The 24,537-nt window shown below is 39.2% G+C and overlaps 1 protein-coding gene across 1 annotated transcript in view; it reads right to left on the reverse strand.

Moving 5' to 3' along the window:
* Positions 1-24,537, reverse strand: part of LOC148115246 (uncharacterized) — a 52,609-nt gene that overhangs the window by 21,141 nt on the left and 6,931 nt on the right. The window contains exons 3-7 of the mRNA XM_087885138.1: positions 7,470-7,547; positions 7,225-7,290; positions 2,164-2,543; positions 1,304-1,486; positions 1,113-1,178 (exon numbers count right to left, since the gene is read on the reverse strand). Of these exons, the coding sequence (XP_087741264.1) occupies positions 2,281-2,543; positions 7,225-7,290; positions 7,470-7,547 (407 nt within the window). The 3' untranslated portion in view covers positions 1,113-1,178; positions 1,304-1,486; positions 2,164-2,280. The remainder of the gene's footprint in view (positions 1-1,112; positions 1,179-1,303; positions 1,487-2,163; positions 2,544-7,224; positions 7,291-7,469; positions 7,548-24,537) is intronic.

The following is a 24,537-nucleotide window of genomic DNA, read 5'->3' on the forward strand; positions in this document are numbered from 1 at the left end:
TCGTAAAATCTCTGATCTCCATGTGTTTCGCTGTGCCCTCAAAACCATGTTGTTCCGCCAGGCTGGGCTATCAATGTAAAGATTTTAATTGGTTTTAAATGGGATTTAAAATTTGGGGTTTTATAAATTGGGCCTATTATTTAATAATTTTAATTATTTTTAAATTTTGTCTGTCTTTGTGTTTTTAATTAGGCTTTACACCACCCTGAGTCCTTCGGGAGAAGGGCGGTATAGAAATAAAATAAATAAATTAATAATAATAATAATAATAATAATAATAATAATAATAATAATAATAGTAATAGTAATAATAGTAATAATTTGATTTTAAATTTAATAACCGCAGCAAGACTTTTGGTGGCACAGTATTGGAAGAAGGAAGATTTGCCTACTATTGAAGAATGGACACTAAAAGTAATGAACTTAGCAGAGATGGCCAAAATTTCAGCGTATTTGAAGGACCATTCAAATGAAAGATATATTTGGAATGGAGAAGATGGATTGACTATATTCAAAACAAATATGGGATTAAAAAGTTTCAAATATTTTATGAATGAATAAAGAGACTTTAGAAAGTATTTAAATTTGGGAAAACATTTGTAAAATTCTTTAAAACTTTTTAATAAAAAAAAGAAAAAGAATGAATTGTTTAAGAATAAAAGACTATTATAAAAGACTATAAATAGTAAAGTTATAATTTAGGGATAAATGAAGATGTTTATGTATGCAAGTATAGAAATACTGAGGTATATTCAAAAAAAGGAAAGGGGAGAAGATGATATTGACAAAAATTGTAATTGAGTAAAATGTATAAGATAAAAAACGACCAACACTCTGTTCCAAAAAAAAAAAAGAAAAGAAAAGAAAAGAAAGAAAGAAAGAAAGATGTGGGTGAAGGTGGGAGAGGAGAAAAGAAAAAAACCAATAAAACTTGTTTTTTTTTAAAAAAAAATGAAAGCAGGCTGCCAAGAAGCACTCTGGCTAAGTGTTTCCTGATAATGCAGTTTGCGCGGACTGCCATGTTACATGTAAATGCCTAATGTTGCCCCCCCATGGCGGAGTAAGGGTTAACCCCATCCATCCACCTAGACCCTCCCCTGGTCCCTCCTTACCTCGGCCCCGCCTCCCAGGTATATAAGGTGTGGTCCAGAGATCCAGATGTACTTTCAGACGTATACCTGTAACAGAAACATCTGATTAATAAAGAACTCTGATTCATTGCATTTCGTGTTGGAGTCATTGGGTAAGATCCTTGGAAACATTTTACAGATTGGTAGCAGAAGATGGTTTACCCACAACTCACAGAAATGGCAGAATCAGGAATCCAGTCCGAAGCAGAGAACAGGATGTTCACCAGAGCCTATACAAAACAGATGGAGGAGCTGAAGGCTCTCGAAGGCACCACAGCGAGAATCGGCCCGAACGAGAGTGAGCAGGAAGATGACCCGAACTTGCTGCTCTGGGATGAGGAACTGAGAGAGGAAACCTGTAGCAGCGAGAGAACAGAGCCACCGGGCAGAGACGATTTCCAATTGACCGTTCTGAAGATGCTGGAAGCACCCACCAGCAAAGAGGAGCTCATCGCGAAACTCCAAGGCCTTCTGGAAAGCCATGGAGCAGCGATGAGCACCCAGGAACCAGAAAACGAAATCGCCAGTCCGGCAAGGGAAAGGCTTTCCCAAGCTGAAGCTCCGGACTTGGAGGATTTCATTTCCGCGCCATGCTCCCAGCGGCCATCTTGGAATAGCCGACAACCAATGGGGAGCCGAGATTCAAAAGAAATGGCGCGAACCTGCAGGGACCCCAACACGAGTGGGGAAGAACCCGAAAACCACGCAGAAACAACAATGAAGGCCTGCAAGGGCCCACCTACCGGGCCTGAAGTGGAAAAAGCGATAGAGACTCTTGCGGCAGCACTCGGCTCCGCATTCAAGCCTCCCGCGCCTGCAAAGAAACACCCTGAGGCACACCAAAGCCAAAGGGACAACAGGGTGGCCACCGGAACCCATGCAGCCACCCAGCTGACACTCCGGGAGACAACACGCCCAGAAAGCAACCACCAGAACCCGATCACCTGCAGGATCGATCAACCGCAGGATTCGCACTCGCCACCTGCTGCACCAACTTCACTGGGCCCGAAAATAAGACAAAGCAGCTACTTACCAGCCGTGCGACCCCTGCCAGGCTTCTCTACACGCCCGGAGACCATCCAGCATCGTCCAGGATCCACCGCCGCCGGCACTGCCACTGCCGCGCCGCCAAATCCAGGGGATCCTCGACTTACGTCCGTCGCCGCCGCTGCGCCGCCGAGCTCAAGAAGTCCTCGACCTGTGACCACTTCGCCTCCTCACCTCTTCCCATTCTTTGCCGGAGATCCAGGGACCCAGCCATGGCATCCATCGTCCAGGGAGGGCTACGGCCCGCCAGGGGTGAGTCCAGCCTCCCACCGACAGGCCTAGGCCTAGGCCTGAGAGCAGCAGCAGAGAGCTCCTCACCCGACGATCTCTGACGCGAAATGAGCTTTGCGCATGCCCAGTCGCCGCCTGTAGGAAGAGAGAGGAACATAGAGATAAGTGCAAAGAACATAGAGATAAATCCATACAGACTAGCAGCTAGCATTCCTCCGGCATATTGCGAGTTCCCTCACCTACAAAACCATGGACAGCTCCAGTCTGAGTAATTTACCATACAGCTCAATGACTTTGCCAGCTGATTTCCACAAGCTAAAACTAGATGGGACTAATTTCTTAGAGTGGAATCATCAGCTACAAATTATCTTTTTAAGGGAAAATATGTTATTTTTACTTAATGATCCACCTAGAAAACCCTGGACCTTTGATATAGATTGCCTGCACCACAGGGCTTATTACTTGTTAATGGCAAGCGTATCACCCAGCATCTACCCTAGCCTTGGCCACTACTTGACTGTGGCTGAGATATTACAAAAAATATTTAATTTATTCTATAGCAAGAGTGCAGCCACAACCACCAAGATATCTAGAGAGTTCTATTCAGCCAGGCACAAGGCTGGAACTCCCATGGGTGAACACATCCTTAAACTAAATGCTACCAGGGCAGAACTCATACAAAGGGGGGAAATTATCTCAGAAGACAGTATGAAGAGCATAATTATAAATTCCCTGGACTCTAGTTGGGAAAACTTTATAATGCAACTAGATAGCCTCAACATAGAGCATCTCTCTCTAGAAACACTTACCAACAGGCTAATAGCGGAGGATATCCTAAGAAGGGACTGCTCCATGAGCCGCAGGGAGAGTAGACCAATAAAAAGGGTAGAGTTTCAAACCAGGGACCACAACACCCCAGAATGCTTTATCTGCGGCATCAGAAACCATTATAAGAGAGACTGCCCCAGAAACCAAAGGGACAGAGACTACAATCACCGCAGGGAAAGGCAAGGCCAGAAGTCAGGGTACCCAGATAGGCACTCACCAGACAGCAGGTTCAGGCGCAGGGACTCCCCCAATCCCAGAGACAGGAGGGGACATAGAGACGGCTCCAGGGACAGCCAAATGGGGTCACTGTATGGCCTTGGAGACCATCAACCCACACGCACACAGCCAAGGAAAGGGAACACATGGCTCATTGATTCAGGAGCCACCAACCACACCACCACCAACAGGAACATACTAACATCATTCACACCAAAGAAGTACCACATTAAGGTAGCCAATCAAGACAAGTACTGGTAACGGGAGAAGGGAACACACACATAGATGGGATAGGGAAAATAGAGGGGGTACTGCTCATACCTGAGATACCCCACAATATACTGGCCACTCTCAAGCTCAGCAAAGACTTAGGCATTGAGACAACCTTTAAGGGAGGAAAAGCATACATGACAAAAGGAAATAAGGACATAGGCAAAATCATCATCGAAGGGGGGCTCACATACTTACAACCCCAAGATTATCCAGACGCAAACGCACAACTAGAAGCTAGGGAAGGCAAAACAGGTACCCTCGGGAAGACAAAAGAGGATAAGGCCGAGCACACCACTGAGGATAAACACATTTCTGACACAGCACACGGGGAGGCCATCCATTGGCAAACCCATCCATGATGAATGCGCTCACCTACTTCATAGGAAGTTGGGCCACGCCAGTTTCCCAATTGTACAAAAAATGACTGAATGTTCAAACGGTTTGCAAGTAAAGAATTGTAACAATTATCTAGAGTGTTCCGTGTGCAAATGCTCTAAACTAAAAACAAAACCTAGACCAAAAAAGGCCTCTCGCACCACCAATTCGACCTTTCAGTTAGTTCACATGGATTTGGTAGGCCCCATGAAACCCTCTATTAAGTACAAAAAGAGGTTTTTTCTAACTATAGTTGATGACTTCAGTCGTTATGGGTTTGTATGCACACTCAATCACAAAAATCACACTCAATCACACTTTGAAAAAGTGTTTCAAAAGTTCAAAGAATTTTACAGGAGGGTAGAAACACAACACAACATCAAAATAAAACAAATTATGACAGATAGAGGGTCAGAGTTCCTATCAAGGGACTTCTCCAATTGGATAAAGAAACACGGGATTATACTTTACTTCTTCGCCTTTTTCCGCATTCCAGAACGGAGTGTCGGAACGCAGGAACGGCGTATTAGAAACAATGGTAAGATGCGTATTAGAAGACGCAGGGCTGGGGCAACACTTCTGGGCAGAGGCACTCACATACTCAAACTACACCCTGAACAGGCTATGGTCAAGCGTGGTAAACAAAACTCCCTATGAGGTTATGTACAATAGGAAACCCCAAATAGCTCACCTACACATATTTGAGGTCACAGCGGACGTACATATACCAAAGCAGTTAGGACAAAAGGGGGACAAGGTATCAAGGAGACTAAGATTTATGGGATATGAGTCTGGGACAAAAGGGTACAGGTTTATTGACAAGGACAATAAATTTATCGTATCCAGGACAGCAATGTTTCATGAAAACACAAACTGGTCAAAAATACATCTCAACAAAGTGTTGTCCAGGCAGGAAGTCACAGACAATGTAAGGGTCACGAGTAGACTAGACACAGCTGAAACCGAGGCACACGAGAAACACAAATCCAAACACCAAGGGGTAGCCACCATGGGATGGAAAGAGGACCACCCCGTCATAAAGGTAGATGCACTCACAGAAAAGGAAGCCAAATACATGCATGACACAGAAACACTACCCAACAGGCCCGTCAGACACAACAGGAACAAAATGCCAAAAAGGTTTGAAGATTACGTACTATCAGTACACACAAACACCACGACACCCAACTCTTACGAAGACATTCTTAGGTTACCACGAGAAGAAAGGATTAGGTGGGAGGAGGCCATGGAGAAAGAGATGAACAGCTTGAGAGAGCTAAATGTGTATATCCCATCCAAGGTACCAGACAACAAGGTACCCATTGGGACAAAGTGGGTTTTTTAAAAAAAGGAGCTCGAGGACAATAAGACACTGTACAAGGCTAGGTTAGTAGCACAGGGGTTTGCGCAAAAATACCCGGAGGACTACACTGATACATATTCACCAACGGTCAGGGCCGAGAGTGTAAAGAGCGCCCTGGTGATAGCAACAATTCTAAGACTAGAAGTCTACCAATTCAACGTGTAGACAGCCTATCTTCATGCGAAACTAGACAAAGAGATCTTTGTCAGGGCACCTCCCGGAAGAAACACACAGGAGGGGGATACCTGGTTGTTAAACAAGAGTCTATATGGGCTGAAGCAATCCTGTAAGAGGTGGTATGAGTGCCTAGCAAAAATTCTCAGGGACATGGGGTTCACAGCCACCTCCGCTGACCTATGCTTCTTCACCAAAAGGGAGGGCACATCCATTGAATACGTGCTTGTTTATGTGGATGATATTTTATACTGTGGCCAGAATAAACAGAAATGTGATGATTTCACTGATAAGTTGGGGAAGCATTTCGCACTAAAAACTCTGGGGAAGGTAAACAAGTACTTGGGTGTCCAGATTGACAGAACACAGAAAGGGTTCAGGGTCTCCCAAAAGGAGAAAATATTTGAACTATTACACAAGTGCAACATGAGGAATGCCAAGCCGTGTGAAACACCCATGCAAATTGACTTTTTAAAACACATGAACGAAGAAGGTGAGACATTTAAGGACAATACCCTCTATAGGTCTGTCGTTGGGTCCCTTCTATAGTCCAACTGGACTAGGCCAGACATCCTCCTAGTGGTCAACCTCTTGTCTAGGCACATCAGCAATCCAAAAATGTACCACTGGGAAGGTGTAAAATGTGTGCTCAGATACCTAAAGTAGAGCATGGATGCTTACCTAAACCTAGAGCCAGCGAACTCCAAAAGGCCCATATTAACCTGCTATGCTGACGCTGATTGGGCAGGCGACACAAAGAGCAGGAAAAGCACATCTGGCTATGTATTACTCATCAATGGTTGCCCAGTGCACTGGTACACCAGGAAACAAAGCCTGGTGGCCACATCTACAGCAGAAGCAGAATACATCTGCCTCTCCAAGGCAGCCAACAACCTGACGTGGTTCGACGACCTGCTCTCCAACATCTGGACTGAACCAGCCTACCCGATAATAATACATGAGGACAACAAGGCAGCCATAGATATATCCATGGCAGACGCAGTGGGTCAGAGATCTAGGCATATAGACATTAAGCACAAGCACGTCAGACAGTTAACGAACATTGGTTTTATCAAGGCCATACACTGTGAGACTGCTGAGCAAATCGCTGACATCCTGACCAAACCTTTGCAGAATAAACAGCACGTCTACCTAACTTCAAGACTAGGTGTACACACACAAGATACACACACAGGTCCAACTGTTAGGCATTTAGAGGGTGATTTTTTTTTTTAATTTGATTTATATGCCGCCCTTCTCCGGAGACTCAGGGCGGCTTACAGTGCGTTAAGCAATAGCCTTCATCCTTTTGTATATTTATACAAAGTCAGCTTATTGCCCCCACAAACTGGGTCCTCATTTAACCTACCTTAGAAAGGATGGAAGGCTGAGTCAACCTTGAGCCTTGGAGAGATTCGAACCAGCAGTAAATTGCAGGCAGCTGTGTTAATAACAGGGTGCTTTAAACCACTGTAGTACCAAGGCTCTATTTGTTTGTTACATGTAAATGCCTAACATTGCCCCCCCATGGCGGAGTAAGGGTTAACCCCATCCATCCACCTAGACCCTCCCCTGGTCCCTCCTTACCTCGGCCCCGCCTCCCAGGTATATAAGGTGTGGTCCAGAGATCCAGATGTACTTTCAGACGTATACCTGTAACAGAAACATCTGATTAATAAAGAACTCTGATTCATTGCATTTCGTGTTGGAGTCATTGGGTAAGATCCTTGGAAACATTTTACATGCCATTTTGCTGCGAGGCAACTTTTCTTTCCCAACTGAAGCCCAAGAGGCTCCTGAGGTCACTCTCCTCCATCTGGGCAGGTGAGTACCTGAGAGAGGTGCTCTCTTTGGCTGCCCATTTCTCAGGGCCACCCAACAGCCTTCGTGAAAAAGAATCTTTTCTTCAACTTTTCAAAGCCCTTTAAGCCAGATTCTTCCACTCGTCTGTCATTTCCTTTGCTTGGAAAGAGAGGTCCACTGTTGTAGGTCAGCCTTCTCCTCCCATAGCGTTTGCTTTCTGGAGACAAGCAAGTCCCCTGAGTGCCATAAGCCTTTGTAGCTAAGATGGCCTGCACCTGCAAATCAAATAGTTTCTAAGCACAGTTTCTAATCAGTGTTTTTCAAAGAAATAAGTTATCTGCATAGAATCAGATAAAAAACTTTACCCAAGAAAACTCCTATTTTTTTATTCCCTGTCATGTGTATTTAGAATTGCAAGTTAAATATGTTAAATTGATTGGTGGCCGTATTTACAGATAAAATCAAGATATAAAATTGACATGAAAAAATTCGGAATCCAAAAAGAAAGAAATGAATTAGATAAAATTATAATGCAATCAGACAATAAATTAATAACTAAAATATATAATTATCTATTAAAATACAAATTGGAAGAAGAAGTGGTGAAGGAAAATATGATTATTTGACTAAAAATTTTGGATATAATATTAACCTAGAAAATTGGGAGAAAATGTGGAAAGTAAATACTAAGCTGACAATGTCCGTGCCCTACAAAGAAAATACATACAAGATGTTTTATAGGTGGCATCTCCCCCCCGCACGTCTGGCAAGGATGTTCCCCAATGCGAATCAGAACTGTTGGAAGTGTAAAACACAGAAGGGGACCTACTACCATATGTGGTGGTCATGCCCAAAGGCCAAAAATTTTTGGAAAACAATTCAAAATCAGCTGGAAGAAATCACCACCCAAAAAGTGCCCCTCAGACCGGAAACATATCTATTAGGAATACTGACAAAGGACTATAAAAAAGAGACACAATACTTGATAATACATATCCTGACCGCAGCTAGAATCACTTTCGCACAAACATGGAAACTGGAGGACACGCCATCAGAGGAAAAAATAATACAAAAAACAATGGAATGTGCGGAAATGGATAAACTTACCAAAGAGATACAGGGAAAAGAAGACTCAGACTATTACTTAATTTGGCAGAAATGGTACAACTGGTTAGATAAAAAGAACATGAAATAAGGGAATACCACCCAATGATACAAAAATAAGGAAATAAAACGAAATACCTTTGTATAAATATTGATACATGATGAAGGATAAATATACATAGATATATGGATATATAATTACCGAAGTAGCTCTATTTTTAAAGTTCAAGCCGTATGACTTGATCTTACTGTATAGTTAGTTTATGTATAGTTTGTTTAAATTTCTACGTCTGTATATGTATGTTTGTTTATTAAATAAAAAAAAAAGAATTGCAAGTTAAATATGTCTAGAATCTGACTGAGATTGATACATTTAGGAGATGCTAGCTCAGGTCACAGTTAATAATCCATAAAATGTTGAGAAGGAATCTATGTGTGCATGGGTAAATGGGATTATTTGAAATACTATGTGTTCTGTGGAAATATTCAAAGAAATACTATATCCTCAAGGAAGAAGAACTGAGTTTTCTTAGTTTTAAATTTCACACGTGATGGTCTCTCTCCCAGCTTCAATTTCCTATCTATAAAATGGGACCGATATCTGTATTTCACAAGGTATTACAGGTGATAGGAATGTAGACTCTCCACACTTGTGCACTAACGAATGTCTGAGAAAATGCTAAGTGTCCTTAAATTTGGAGCTCTTTTTTTTCCTGAGCTGGACAGAATCTGTGTTCACCTGAATGCAGGATGCATTTTGGTTTGGAGAACAGTATCACCTCTGTTATGTATGTATCTATTTTGTGCGGGAAATTCAAATGCAGCAATGCTTTGTGATTGGTTAACGGGTGTTTCAGTACTGTATATAAAGAGGGCTGTTGCCTGTGGTTCTTTGCTGAAATCTCACCCTGAATTAAAGAGCTGTTGTCACTAGCTTGCTTGTGCCTCTCGTTATTCCCACGCTACAACAACCTCTATGTCCCAAAGGTGCTTTTTCAAGAGGCAACTGGACTTTCTGGTTTTTCTTTGAAGACATTTTGCTTCTTGGATGAGAACACATCTGGTTTTCAGGCGGGGGGGGGGGAAACCTTCCCAAAGTCCAAGAGTGGAACGATGGAAACCAAATGGAGACACAATAAGAAGCTGGGAAAATTACTTAATCACCCGTCTGATAGCTGCCGTGGCTTCGGCTGTTTTCTTTCACCTTGCCTAGCCATGCTTTTTTTCTCTGCCTCCCCCCACATTTCTTCATAGGAATTATAGAAGGAGGAGGAAGAAGCAGCCCGTTCCTTCAACTAATCACCCTCCAGGTTTTCAAGGACCAGGAGCCGCTGTGATGTCACACGACTCTCCAGATGAGCGTGGAGTTAGAAGTGAATTCAGAGATCAACTAGATTCTGCTCACACCCCGCCTGGTGATTGATTAGTCATTCCTGCAGGATTTGCATAATCTGTCATTATGCATTGGGAATCCACCTCCCCCCTAACCTGGCTGCCTTCAATCCCGGAGTAAAAATGCCACTCACAGAGTTTGGGGAGCTGATGCTTCCCCACCCACCCCCTTTTAAAAAAAAAAGACGGAAATGAAAAGTTTGAAGAGTGATTTCTCTGTCACTAAAAAGACAATTGCAAAGACAATTGCAAAGCATTCAGCTGGCACTGAATGGAAGAATTCTACTTGACTGTGTAAGAAAAGATATAACTTCCCCAAAGGAAAAGCCCCCCCCACAAGGAAGAGAGAAGCTAAGGAAAAGAACACACAAGCCACTAAAAGTAAAAAGAATACCACGTCCAGTTTTTCCCCTCTATAGATTAACATGGCTTCCCCTGCTACAATGTCTCCTTAATTTGACACTAAAATAGTGGTCATCAGCTTCATTACTATAGTGGAATAGATTGACACTGGACCAATAAATTTTAAATTAGGATACTTTTCTGTTAGTTCAAGTAATAGTGAATAGGAGTTTAATTCAGTTGTAAGGAAGAACCCAAAGTCTCTGCACCAAAGAGTTACCGTATTTTTTGGACTATAAGATGCTCCAGACTATAAGATGCACCTAGCTTTTGGGGAGGAAAACAAGGGGAAAAAAATCTGCCTCTGACTCCCAGCATCCATCCGGTATTCATCTGGCCCATTTGGCGCAGCCCGTTCGGTGCGGCCCGTTCGCTGCCACCTGTTTGGCATGGCCCATTCACCGTTGCCGTCCATTCACTGTGGCCCATTTGGCACGGCCCGTTCGCCATGGCCTGTTTGGCACAGCCTGTTTGCTGCTGTCGGTTTGCCGCCACTGCCTGTTTGCTGCAGCCGGTTCACAATTTGGGACAAATTATATAAAATATATACCATCATCATTCTGATATTGTTAAGTCTGCTATTCTCCGGGGTAATGCAGTGGTGGGATTCTGCCGGTTCTAGGCGGTTTGGCCGAACCGTTTGTTAAATTGCTGGCTCACCCTGCCCCTTGCTCCGCCCCTCCACACCACTATTTATTGCCAATAAATAGTGGTGGGCGAGGGGTGGGCGAGCCAGCAATTTAACAAACGGTTCAGTGATTTTTTGTAATTTTATTGGCCCGCGGAGCTTCAGCATAGACTAATTAGCCCATTGATTAGATCAGCCTCCCGACTCTCAGCTGATTTGCTCTCAGCTGTTTTGTGGAGGGCTCTGCTGCTTGCTTGCAAAGAGTGTTGGAGCAGGTTTTTTTCCCCCTAGCTCTGTTGAATAGCAAAACTGAAAGTAAAACAGGCTGTTGGCTTTGCTGTTGCTGCAACGTTGGAAAATTAGGCAAGCAGATTTCTTTGTCCTCACCAAAAAAGGTAGGTGCAAACAATGGGAAGAGAGTTCAAGATTTTAAAACACAAAACAAAAAAAGCTCTATTTAACTAGGGAATTGTAATAATTGAGATACTATTAATTGTATATTGTATGAAAGCAGAAATTTATTTTTTTATTTTATTTATTTATTAATTTAATTTGTATACTGCCCTTCTCCCAGAAGGGACTCAGGGCGGTGAACAGCCAAAATTAAAAAACATACAAATGCAAAAGTTAAGATAATTAAAAGAATTAAATCATTGGCTACCCAAATTTAAAACCCCAAATCCATAAAATTTAAAATCCCAATTAAAAAACCATTTAGGCTAGGCCGGTTAAGTTGTGGTTTGGAGGAATATATGGGGGAAATTATTTGGTTTATTATTATTGGTAAATATAATTAATTGATTTGTAAGAAATTGGATTGCATGGAAATAATTGGAATATTCATGTTCATATTGATTAATATACAAAAAAGATAGTTATATAACTAATTGATTTATATTAAAATGTTGAATTTATATTAAACAACTGTAATATTACATAATTAACCAATGTGAGGATGGATATAAAAATAGATGACAATGGGAAGGGGTATAATATAGAATAGAAGGGAAAAATTGAATTTGATTAAGATTAGAGATGAGGATGAAGGGTAATATTGGTTTTTTACAAAAATAGATGAGGAATAAATATGGCAAAAAGGAAATATAGAAATTGTAAATTTAATTGAAATGATTAAACATGTTTAAATTTGTGAACCGGCCAAATACTCTGTTCAAAGAAAATACATTGTATGTTTGTATGTGTGTTTCTAATTATTGCTATTTATTCATATTTGTTCTCTTTTATTCTTTAAAGTTTAACAATTCATTCTTTATCTTAATATCTTTATATTTGTTTGGGGTTGCCTTTCTTCCATTTCATCCTTTTTACTGTACAGCAATCTTTCTCCTCAAACCTACCACCTCTCTCTTTTCTTTCCTTCTTACTTTTCCCCCCCTTCTTCTCCTCCCTACTTCCTCTTCCTTTCTCCTTCTCCTCCTCTCTTCCTCCCTCTCTTACCCTCCCTCCTACTCTAATTTCCCTTCCCTTCCTTCCTCCCTTCTCTTCCTTCCCTCTCTCTCCTTCTGTCTTCCATCTCTCTTCTCCTTCCTTCATCCCTCTCTATTGCTGTATCCTTTTGTGCATATGGATTACTCAGAGGGCTGAAAAAGTTATTTTTGACTGGTCCTCGCACTTTTGACCAGTCCTCGAACTTATGACTGTCCTCACATTTTACGTTTTTTGCCCTATCTTGTCACCATGGTGAAGAGAAGCAGTTGTGAAATGAGTGACATGGTTGTTAAGAATGCCGCAACGGGCATAAATGTGAGGAAGGTCATAAGTGCAGGACCGGTCAAAAATGTGAGGACCAGTCAGAAATGACTTTTTTCAGCCCTCTGAATAGTTCCTATGTGCATATGGACTAGTCAGAAGGCTGAAAAAGTTATTTTTGACTGGTCCTCGCACTTTTGACCAGTCCTTGAATTTACGACTGTCCTCACATTTTACATTTTACGCCCAATCTTGTCACCGTGGTGAAGAGTAGTGGTGAAATGATTGACATGGTTGTTAAGAATGCCGCAACGGGCATAAATGTGAGGATGGTCATAAGTGCGAGGACCAGTCAGAAATGACTTTTTTCAGCCCTCTGAGTAGTCCCTATGCACATAGCCATGCCCAGCCGGTCACATGACCACCAAGCCACACCCCCAACTAAGCCACGCCCACAGAACTGGTTGTTAAAAAATTGAATCCCACCACTGGGGTAATGGGATTAAGAAGGACAGGGTATGACCTTAACCCCATTAATTGAGAAAAGTGGAAACAATACCAGTCTATTAATAAAGGCAGACTAGAGGCAATAGATAACAGGATAAAATCAATTACACATGCCTTACAGGATTAGGACTAAGGAAGTGATAATTAAGACCCATCATGAGCCTTATATTTCTTCTTCTGTAACAGCTAAAAGATATACAATATATTCTAATTGTGCCCTTATCTCCTCCAAAACAACATAGATTCTTTAGTAGGTTTATTCCCTTTGCCTTCCAACACTGATTTTATAAAATCCCCCCATATTTCATTATAATTGTTTGCTTTAATCATCCTGTCAGTGCCTCAGCGCTGACATAGAAAGGGAGATAAGCCCTGGACTTTTGCCTGCTAAATCCCTTTGAAGCTCGGTCTCCGTGGAAATGAAGGGGGGGGGAAAACATTCCTGTGAAATGACGAGACAAGAAGTCAGGAGAGTGACTTGGAAGATAGCCAATGAGAAGCAGAGAATTGGGGATCGGAAAGGGAGGGATTGGGGGGCAAAAGGTCAGTCTTGTCCGCACGAGTCATGATCCAGTTGCTGTACTCGAATGAAGAGAAGATTTCCTTAAAGATTGGCAGTTTGGAAATTCATTTATTTTGAGATAGCATCGAAGTCTGACACATCCCTCTTTAAAATTTAATTTCTGTTGTTAATTTATCATTTGTTGCCATACTCCAAATTTCTTTTTTTTTTATTGCAAAAGTTTTACAATTACATTTTCACCCCTTTTTCCCCCCACCACCACCCACCCCAAACTTCCCAACCTCCCTAACCCTCCCTAACCCTCCCCTCCCCCCAGACTTCCCTATATTATACTCATATCTGGTAAAAAAAAACAAAAACCCTTAATATAAAACTTATGTAAAAACTTGAACCCCTCCCTCCCCTTTATAATTTTTCTTTTTACCCTCATTACATTAAAATATTTCTAATACATTATTTTCAAATAAAAGCTATTTGATACTTTCTAGTTTGATATTTGTTCTGAACATATTCTATCCACCTTTTCCATTCCCATTCATAAGTCTCTTGTGAACAATCTTTTAAGTATGCTGAAATCTTCGCCATCTCTGCAAAACTGGCCATCTTCAAAGTCCATTCCTCAATAGTGGGCAAAGCTTCATTTTTCCAATATTTACCTATCAACAATCTTGCTGCTGTTATCATATACAATATCAGTTTTTTTTCACCCGATGTAAAACCCTTAACTATACCCAATAAAAACAATTGTGGAGAGAATTGAATTTTTTTCTTCAAAACATTCTGCATGACCCACCAAATTTTTATCCAAAAAGCCTTAACTTTCCTACAGGTCCACCAAACATGATAATACGTAGCATCCAAACATTCACATCTCCAACATTTTGGCTGAACATTAGGGTACATACATGACAACTTTTTGGGATCTAAATGCCATCTATAAAACATTTTATAGAAATTTTCCCTCAAGTTCTGCGACTGTGTAAATTTAACATTCTGAACCCAAATTTTTTCCCATGTTTCCAACATCACTGGTTCTTCAAAATTTTGTGCCCACTTAATCATACAATCTTTAACTAATTCAGTTTCTGAATCCCTTTCTAGCAAAACATTATAAAGCCTTTTGATATGCATTGGACCTTTCTCTTTTATATGTCTAACCAATTCTTCCTCGTGCAACATAATACCAGTTTTTTGGTCCTCTTTCCATCTCAATTGTAATTGATTATATTGTAACCAAGTTAAATTAATCCCTTCGTCCAACAGTGTCTGCAATGTCTTCAGCTGCCATCTGCCCGCATCTGTAAAAAGAACCTCTTTATATAACCCCCCCCCGAGTGACATTATATTTGTATTCCACAAGATATGACCAAGATCCAGCCATAGCGGTATTTTATAATCCCATTTGAATCGGTGCTTCTTCCAAACTCTCATCAAAGAGTCTCTAAGTATATGGCTTTTAAATACTTTATCAACTTTGTCATCATAAAATAAGTAAGCATGCCATCCAAATTCAAGATCAAAACTTTCTGCATTCAATATTCCAGCCTTTTTCCTTCCAAACCAATCACTTGTTAAAGTTAAAGCTGCTGCATCATAATATAACTGTAGGTTTGGGAGTTTAAGACCTCCTCTTTCTGGAACATCTTGCATAATTTTCAATTTCACTCTCGGCTTTTTCTCGTTCCAGACGAACTTATTCACTCCAGTTTGCCAGACTTTCAATTGTTTATCACTTTTAAGCACCGGAATCATTTGAAACAAAAAAAGAAATCTTGGCAAAATGTTCATCTTAACTGCTGCTATTCTTCCAAGTAGAGACAGCTGCAGTTTTTTCCAAGTCTCCATGTCTTTCTGCACCTCTCGCCACAACACCTCATAATTATTTTGAAACAATTTCATGTTTGATTCTGCAACCTGAACTCCTAGATATTTTACCTTTGGTACAATCTCAAAACCTGCCCTCCTTTCAAGCTCATGTTTACGATCTTGTGTCATGTTTTTAGCTATCATTTTAGTCTTTTTTGGATTCAGTCTAAAACCTGAAACTTTACCATAGTCTTGTATAATGTCCTTCATCAGGATTATTGATTCCATTGGTTGTGATAGGGTAACAACCAGATCGTCTGCAAATGCCTTTATTCTGTAATCCTCTTGCCTAATCATTATACCTTTCAGGATATTAGAGTCCCGTATTGTATTTAGCAAGACTTCTAGTGTTAAAATAAATAAAAGTGGGGACAACGGACATCCCTGTCTTGTTCCTTTTTCAATTTTGAACTCTGTTGTCAAACTTCCATTAATAATGATCTGTGCCTTTTGCTCTTGGTAAATTGCTGAAATCGCCTGTATAAATTGATCCCCAAAGTCCATCTTTTAAAAAGTCTTTAGTAGAAAATTCCAATCCACTCTATCAAAGGCCTTCTCTGCATCCAAAAAGACCAGCACTGCAGGAATCTGTTTATTCTTCTCAAGATATTCCAATAAATCTATTACTTGCCTTGCATTATCCTTCATGTATTTGCCCTCGATAAATCCCGCTTGATCATCATGAATCACCTTTTGGATTACTGGCATCAACCTGTTGGCTAATACTTTCGCATAGATTTTATAGTCTGTATTCAAAAGAGATATTGGTCTGTAGTTCTCTGGTTTTTTAGGACCGACTTGTTCTTTTGGTATCAAAGATATGTAAGCTGTTGTCCATGATGGGGGTATTTTACCCCCTTGTTGAATATTGCAAAATAAATCTCTGAGTTGTTCCACCATTTCAGCTTGCAAAGTTTTGTAATACACTGCAGTCAAACCATCTGTGCCAGGAGCTTTGGCTGTTTTTAACTGTTTAATTGCTACTATTATCTCCTCCTCTGTTATAGGATAATTCATTCTTTCCTTTTGTTGATCAGTAATTTTTGTAACTCTTTTATCGTTTAAATATTTTTCTATAAGTCCATTCTGCACCTCCTCTTTGGCATATAGTTTGGTATAATAGTCCACAAAAGCTTCTTTAATTAATTTTTGTTGAAAAATTTCTTTCCCTCCAATATCAATACTATCAATAGTCCAGACTTCCGGTTTCTCTGCCTTCGGCGACGGCGGTGCCTTTCGGAGCTCCGCCAGCCCCGTCGCCCGTAGAGCCGCTTCGTTACTTAGAAGCGGCTTGAAAGCTTCAAAATCCTGAGGATTGAAGAAGTAGAGACCGCAGGGCACAGGTTGAGCCCCCGTTGTCCCCCAGGGAATCGTTTTTGGGGAGAGAACGGGTGTGGCTCCCTTCCACCCCGCGGAAACTCCGGGCGACGTGGGACGATTTTGCCTTCGCAAAACAAGCTGGCCGCAGGAAACGTAATTTGAAAAGAATCAGCTTTAACAAACAGCGAACCTATCTGAACCCTGAAACTTGGAAACGCAAGTATTAGCGCTTTGTTGACTTTTCAAATCGAGACAAATTTGAGTGAGTGAAAGTGCTTTGAAAAAAAAAAAAACATGGCGCTTAGCCTCAAAGTTAACGAGCCAATGAATGTGGATTGGTGAAGTTATTTTGTGTTACAAGTTTCCAAGTTGTTGCAAAGTTACTTTGTTTGCTATAAGAGAAGAGAAGCAAGTGGAAAATTTCTCCCTTTTTAATACTGGACTTTGTTTTACTTTAGCTTTTAACTGATTAAATCTGGGGGACTTTTTTAGAAGTTTTTGTGCAGGAGGGAAAGGAAAAGGAACTTCCCCTTTTAGAAAATCCAGACTACGTGGCAAGATGGCTTCAAAGAAGCAGGAAGGGAAGGCAGCGGGGGGGGATCCCCCACACATAAACAAGAAACGCAGCCTCCCTCTGCACAGCAGTTACAGACCCAGAAAAAAGAATTTGATGTGGGAGATTTAAAACAATTTATTTCTAAAACTCTGGATGATAAATTTTTAAAATGTCAACAGGAGATAGATGATAAACTTCAAAAATCACATCAGGAATTTATGCAGGAAATTAATGAAGTTAAAGATATGGTGAAACAGAATCAAAATAAGGTGACCAAAAAAATTTCAGAAGTGGTGTCTGGCCTGGCAGAATTTATTGGGAAAGTTGATTTTAAAGTTGAAGAATTTAAATCAGAAGTTAATGTCAAGATGAAAGACAATGATTATAAAATTGATGAAGTTGACAATAAAATGCAGAGAATTGAAGATGAGATTGTTATGATACAATTCCGGGCGATGGAATTCGCCATACGGCTTCAGGGAATTCGAGAGGGGGAGAGACAGGATTTGAGACAAGTTTGTTCTGAAGCCTTGGCCAAGATTTTACAAGTTAATCCTGATGTGGTATTTCATAAAATAGATAAAAGCTATAGAGTGAACTCTTGGGTGGCCAGACAAAGACAACTGCCTAGAGATGTGGTCATATATTTTACAGATAGAGGAATTAGAAATGATATCCTGCAAAAATCTTTTCATACTTCTGTACAAGTGGGGGGTTCACGACTTGAAATATTTAAAGAATTACCTCCTAAAATGTTGAAAGCCAGAAAAGATTTTGGTTTTCTTGTTAAGGAATTGAGAAATTTACAGATACCCTTCCGGTGGGACGCTCCTGCTGGGATAATTTTTAGATATAAGGGAGAAGGATATCGGTTGAACACCGTGGAGAAGGCACAACACTTTTACACTACTATTCTTAAGGAAAGAACACCATCTCCACGTACATCCACAGTTTTGGAGATTAAAGAGAGTGAAGAGAGGCAATTGCAAGAACAGTCTAAGCAGGAATTAGAAGTAGTGCAAGGTGCAGAAGGAGGTTTTCTGAGTGAGCCCTTGCTTGATTCTTCTCCAATTTTGGATTTGATCCAGTTGACTGAAGTTAAAGATCAACGTATAACTAGAGCTCAATCTAAACTACTTAAACAAAAGCAACAACAACAACAGGAAAGACAAGACAAGAAGGCAGTTAAGAGTACTGTACAAGAGAGTGGAGCGATGGGAGGAGCGAGATCGAAGATTTCGGATGATCTTCAAGCATTTTGCTCTGTGCTCCAGAAAGAGGCTGATGACCTTTAAGTGTTTATCTTGGAACGTCAATGGGTTGAATTCAGCACAGAAAAGGAAGAAACTATTTACATATTTGAAACAATTTAATAATGATATAATATGTCTACAAGAAACGCATATTACAACTCAAGATCAAAAATATTTGATAAACTCAAAACTAGGAACACATTTTATATCTTCAACTTCGCAGAAAAAGAATGGTGTGGTTATTTATGTAAATAAAAAGTTAACAGCTAAAGTTATAGAAGCAGATCAAGATGGTAGGTTTGTAGCAATTGAATTGTTTACAGCAAATGGCCAAATTCTTTTGATTGGAATTTATGCTCCCAATCAACAACAGGACTATTTTTATAAGATGTTACATACTAAAATATTGCAATGGGACTATAGATCTATTTTAATTATGGGAGACTGGAACGGAGTAATTGATTCTAAACTAGATAAAAAGAGTTTGGCAAAGTCTAGAATTAGACTACCACAGACTTTTTTTGATATGAAAGAAGATATGGAATTAAAAGATGTTTGGAGAATACATAACCCAAAAGAATTGGATTACACTTTCTTTTCTGATAGACATAGATCCTTTTCTAGGATTGATTTTATCCTGTTGTCAAATGATTTATTTGTTAAGACAAAAAGAACAAAGATTTTTCCAAGAACTTTGACTGACCATAGCCCTGTATGGATAGAAATTGAGATGGATAAGGTTGAGAGACGTTCTTGGAGATTAAATGAGAACTTGTTTAGATATGAAAAAAATACAATAGAACTTAAAAAGCATTTGAAAGAATTTTTTGAAATAAATTTGAATAAAGGTACCCCAATTGAAATTGTCTGGGATGCAAGTAAAGCTTATATGAGAGGGGTACTTATCTACATGAACTCTAAACATAGACTGTTCCGACAAAAGAAAAGATCTGAATTGGAAACGGAAATAAAGAATAAAGAACAGTTACTTATTAAAAACCCAACAGATGAAAGAATACGAAGTGCTATAATACTTTTGAAAGACCAATTTCAAATGCTTATGGCGGAACAAGTTGCAACAAATTTACAATATGCGAAGCATAATACATTTTGCAACGCTAACAAACCGGGCAGATGGTTAGCTTACACATTGAGGAAAAAACAAAGTATACGGACTATTGATAGTATTGATATTGGAGGGAAAGAAATTTATCAACAAAAATTAATTAAAGAAGCTTTTGCGGACTATTATACCAAACTATATGCCAAAGAGGAGGTGCAGAATGGACTTATAGAAAAATATTTAAATGACAAGAGAGTTACAAAAATTACTGATCAACAAAAGGAAAGAATGAATTATCCTATAACAGAGGAGGAGATAATAGCAGCAATCAAACAGTTAAAAACAGCCAAAGCTCCTGGCACGGATGGTTTGACCGCAGTGTATTACAAAACTTTACAAGCTGAAATGGTGGGACAACTTAGAGATTTATTTTGCAATATTCAACAAGGGGGTAAAATACCCCCATCATGGGCAACTGCTTATATATCTTTGATACCAAAAGAACAAGTTGGTCCTAAAAAACCAGAGAATTATAGACCAATATCTCTTTTGAATACAGACTATAAAATCTATGCGAAAGTATTAGCCAACAGGTTGATGCCAGTAATTCAAAAGGTGATTCATGAGGATCAAGCGGGATTTATTGAGGGCAGATATATGAAGGACAATGTAAGGCAAGTAATAGATTTATTGGAATATCTTGATAGGAATAAACAGACTCCTGCAGTGCTGGTTTTTTTGGATGCAGAGAAGGCCTTTGATAGAGTGGATTGGAATTTTCTACTAAAGACTTTAAAAAAGATGGACTTTGGGGACCAATTTATACAGGCGATTTCAGCAATTTATCAAGAGCAAAAGGCACAGATTATTATTAATGGAAGTCTGACGACAGAGTTTAAAATTGAAAAAGGAACAAGACAGGGATGTCCGTTATCCCCACTTTTATTTATTTTAACATTGGAAGTCTTGTTAAATACAATACGGGACTCTAAAATTTTGAAAGGCATAATGATAAGGCAAGAGGATTATAGAATAAAGGCATTTGCAGATGATCTGGTTGTTACCCTATCACAACCAATGGAATCAACAATCCTGATGAAGGACATTATACAAGACTATGGTAGAGTTTCAGGTTTTAGACTGAATTCAAAAAAGATTAAAATGATAGTTAAAAATATGACACAAGATCGCAAACATGAGCTTGAAAGGAGGGCAGGTTTTGAAATTGTACCTAAGGTAAAATATCTTGGAGTTCAGGTTGCAGAATCAAACATGAAATTGTTTCAAAATAATTATGAGGTGTTGTGGCGAGAGGTTCAGAAAGACATGGAGACTTGGAAAAAGCTGCAACTGTCTTTACTTGGAAGAATAGCAGCAGTTAAGATGAACATTTTGCCAAGATTTCTGTTTTTGTTTCAAATGATTCCGGTGCTTAAAAGTGATAAACAACTGAAAGTTTGGCAGTCTGGTGTGAATAAGTTTGTCTGGAACGAGAAGAAGCCGAGAGTGAAATTGAAAATTATGCAAGATGTTCCAGAAAGAGGAGGCCTTAAACTCCCAAACCTACAGTTATATTATGATGCAGCAGCTTTAACTTTAACAAGTGATTGGTTTGGAAGTAAAAAGACCGGAATATTGAATGCAGAAAGTTTTGATCTTGAATTTGGATGGCATGCTTATTTATTTTATGACGACAAAGTAGATAAAGTATTTAAAAGTCATATACTTAGAGACTCTTTGATGAGAGTCTGGAAGAAGCACCGATTCAAATGGGATTATAAAATACCGCTATGGCTGGATCTTGGTCATACTTTGTGGAATACAAATATAATGTCACTCGGGGGGTTTTTATATAAAGAGGTTCTTTTTACAGATGCGGGCAGATGGCAGCTGAAGACATTGCAGACACTGTTGGACGAAGGGATTAATTTAACTTGGTTACAATATAATCAATTACAAATGAGATGGAAAGAGGACCAAAAAACTGGTATTATGTTGCATGAGGAAGAATTGGTTAGACATATAAGAGAGAAAGGTCCAATGCATATTAAAAGGCTTTATAATGTTTTGTTAGAAAGAGATTCAGAAACGGAATTAGTTAAAGATTGTATGATTAAGTGGGCACAGAATTTTGAAGAACCAGTGATGCTGGAAACTTGGGAAAAAATTTGGGTTCAGAATATTAAATTTACACAGTCGCAAAACCTGAGAGAAAATTTTTATAAAATGTTTTATAGATGGCATTTAGATCCTAAAAAGTTGTCATGTATGTACCCTAATGTTCAGCCAAAATGTTGGAGATGTGAATGTTTAGATGCTACGTATTATCATGTTTGGTGGACCTGTAGGAAAGTTAGGGCTTTTTGGATAAAAATTTGGTGGGTCATGCAGAATGTTTTGAAGAAAAAAATTCAATTTTCTCCACAGTTGTTTTTATTGGGTATAGTTAAGGGTTTTACACGGGGTGAAATAAAACTGATATTGTATATGATAACAGCAGCAAGATTGTTGATAGGTAAATATTGGAAGAATGAAGCTTTGCCCACTATTGAAGAATGGACTTTGAAGATGGCTAGTTTTGCAGAGATGGCGAAGATTTCAGCATATTTAAAAGACTGTCCACAAGAGACTTATGAATGGGAATGGAAAAGGTGGATAGAATATGTTCAGAACAAATACCAAACTAGAAAGTATCAAATAGCTTTTATTTGAAAATAATGTATTAGAAAAATTTTAATGTAAAGAGACAAAGAGGAAAAATTACACAGGGGGAGGGATGGGTTCAAGCTTATATATCAGTGTTATTAGTTCTGAGTACATAATAGGGAAGTCTGGGGGGGGAGGGTTAGGGAGGGTTAGGGAGGATGGGAAGTTTGGGGAGGGAGGTGGGGGGGTGAAAAAAGGGGTGAAAATGTAATTGTAAAACTTTTGCAATAAAAAAAAAATACTATCAATAGTCCGTATACTTTGTTTTTTCCTCAATATGTAAGCCAACCATCTGCCCGGTTTATTAGCGTTACAAAATGTATTGTGCTTCGCATATTGTATGTTTGTTGCAACTTGTTCCGCCATAAGCATTTGGAATTGGTCTTTCAAGAGTTTTATAGCACCGCATATTCTTTCATCTGTTGGATTTTTAATAAGTAACTGTTCTTTATTCTTTATTTCTATTTCCAATTCAGATCTTTTCTTTTGTCGAATCAGTCTATGTTTAGAGTTCATGTGGATAAGCACCCCTCTCATATAAGCTTTACTTGCATCCCACACAATTTCTATTGGGGTACCTTTATTCAAATTTATTTCAAAAAATTCTTTCAAGTGCTTTTTAAGTTCTGTTGTGTTTCTTTCATATCTGAACAAGTTCTCATTTAATCTCCAAGAACGTCTCTCAATCTTATCCATCTCAATTTCTATCCATACTGGGCTATGGTCAGTCAAAGTTCTTGGAAAAATCTTTGTTCTTTTTTCTTTTTTTTAAAAGAAGTTTTTTATTTTTGTTTTTCATAAGCATATTTAAATGTACAGTCTCTTATCCATCATTAATCATTAATCATTCATCATATCCTTGTACTTTCATTTGTTAATTGTTGGGACTGCTCTTTTACCATTTCTTCTCCTTTATTTTACCACAACCTTTCCTCTTCCTCTTCCGTTCTTTTCCTTCTTCTATCTCTTTCTACTTTCCTCATTCCTCCTCTCCTTCCCTTTTCTACTTCCTCTCCCCTTTCCCCACTTCTCTCTTCTACCTCCCTTTTTAACCCTCTCTCCTATTCTTCTTTCCCCTCCCTTTTCTTCCTCTCCTTTTCCCTCTCTTCTATCCCTCTCTCTCCTTTCCTCCCTGCTCCCCTCCTTCTCTCTCTCTACTCCTCTCTCCTTTTCCACTCCCTTATTGTTTCCATTTTCAATTCAATCTAGAATGGTATTTGAGCAGCTCCAATTTTCTATTTACATACATCTTCATTTCAAATTATAATTTCTTTCCATAATTGCTGCCATTTATCTAATTCAATTGTATAACCAAAATTTTTTGTCCATGCTATCATTGTTTCTTTAACTTGTTCTTCTTCCAACTTTACCCCAAGTAAATAACTATACAATTTCCTAATCATTTTCTCATCTGTTCCTGTGAGTATCTCATCCAATACTGTCATTTCCAAGTAAAAACCATATAGCTTTGCATCTTTTTCATGTTTCAATTGTATTTGCAGCTGAGTATACAGTGGTATTCTCCATTTCAATCCCTTTTTCTTCTAGTTCTTGTTTCATTTTCAATTCCCCTGTAGTGTTATAATGTTTCCCATATTAATAATATTTGGATGTACTAATGCTTCCATTATTGAAAGCCATGTTGGTATTTTCAGAAAATGTTTTTCTCTAATCTTCTCCCATACAAATAATAACATATTTCTTACATAATGCCTTTGAAAATAACTATGCATATTATTTTTCCCATACCATAAAAAAGCATGCCAACCCAATTGTAAATCATGCCCCTCCAAAGTCAGTAAACTCATATTTCTTAGTACAATCCATTCTTTTTTCCAAGATAATATAGTATATATTATATACTATAATATATAGTATTATATAGATTGGACTTGGTAGAGAAAGCGGAATTATTTTATGACCAATATTTGGGGTCTCAAGAAGAGCAAAGATTGAGAGAGGAAAGAGAGACTAGAGTTCAAGATGAAGCGGTGAAAGAAAAAGAAGAACAAAAAAGAGAGATAGTAAAAGAACAAGAAGAAAGGGCAATAAGAGAAGGGGCAAGAC

Source organism: Pantherophis guttatus, chromosome 2 (genome assembly GCF_059756535.1).
Source record: "Pantherophis guttatus breed Tessera chromosome 2, ASM5975653v1, whole genome shotgun sequence".
Taxonomy (NCBI): Eukaryota; Metazoa; Chordata; class Lepidosauria; order Squamata; family Colubridae; genus Pantherophis; species Pantherophis guttatus.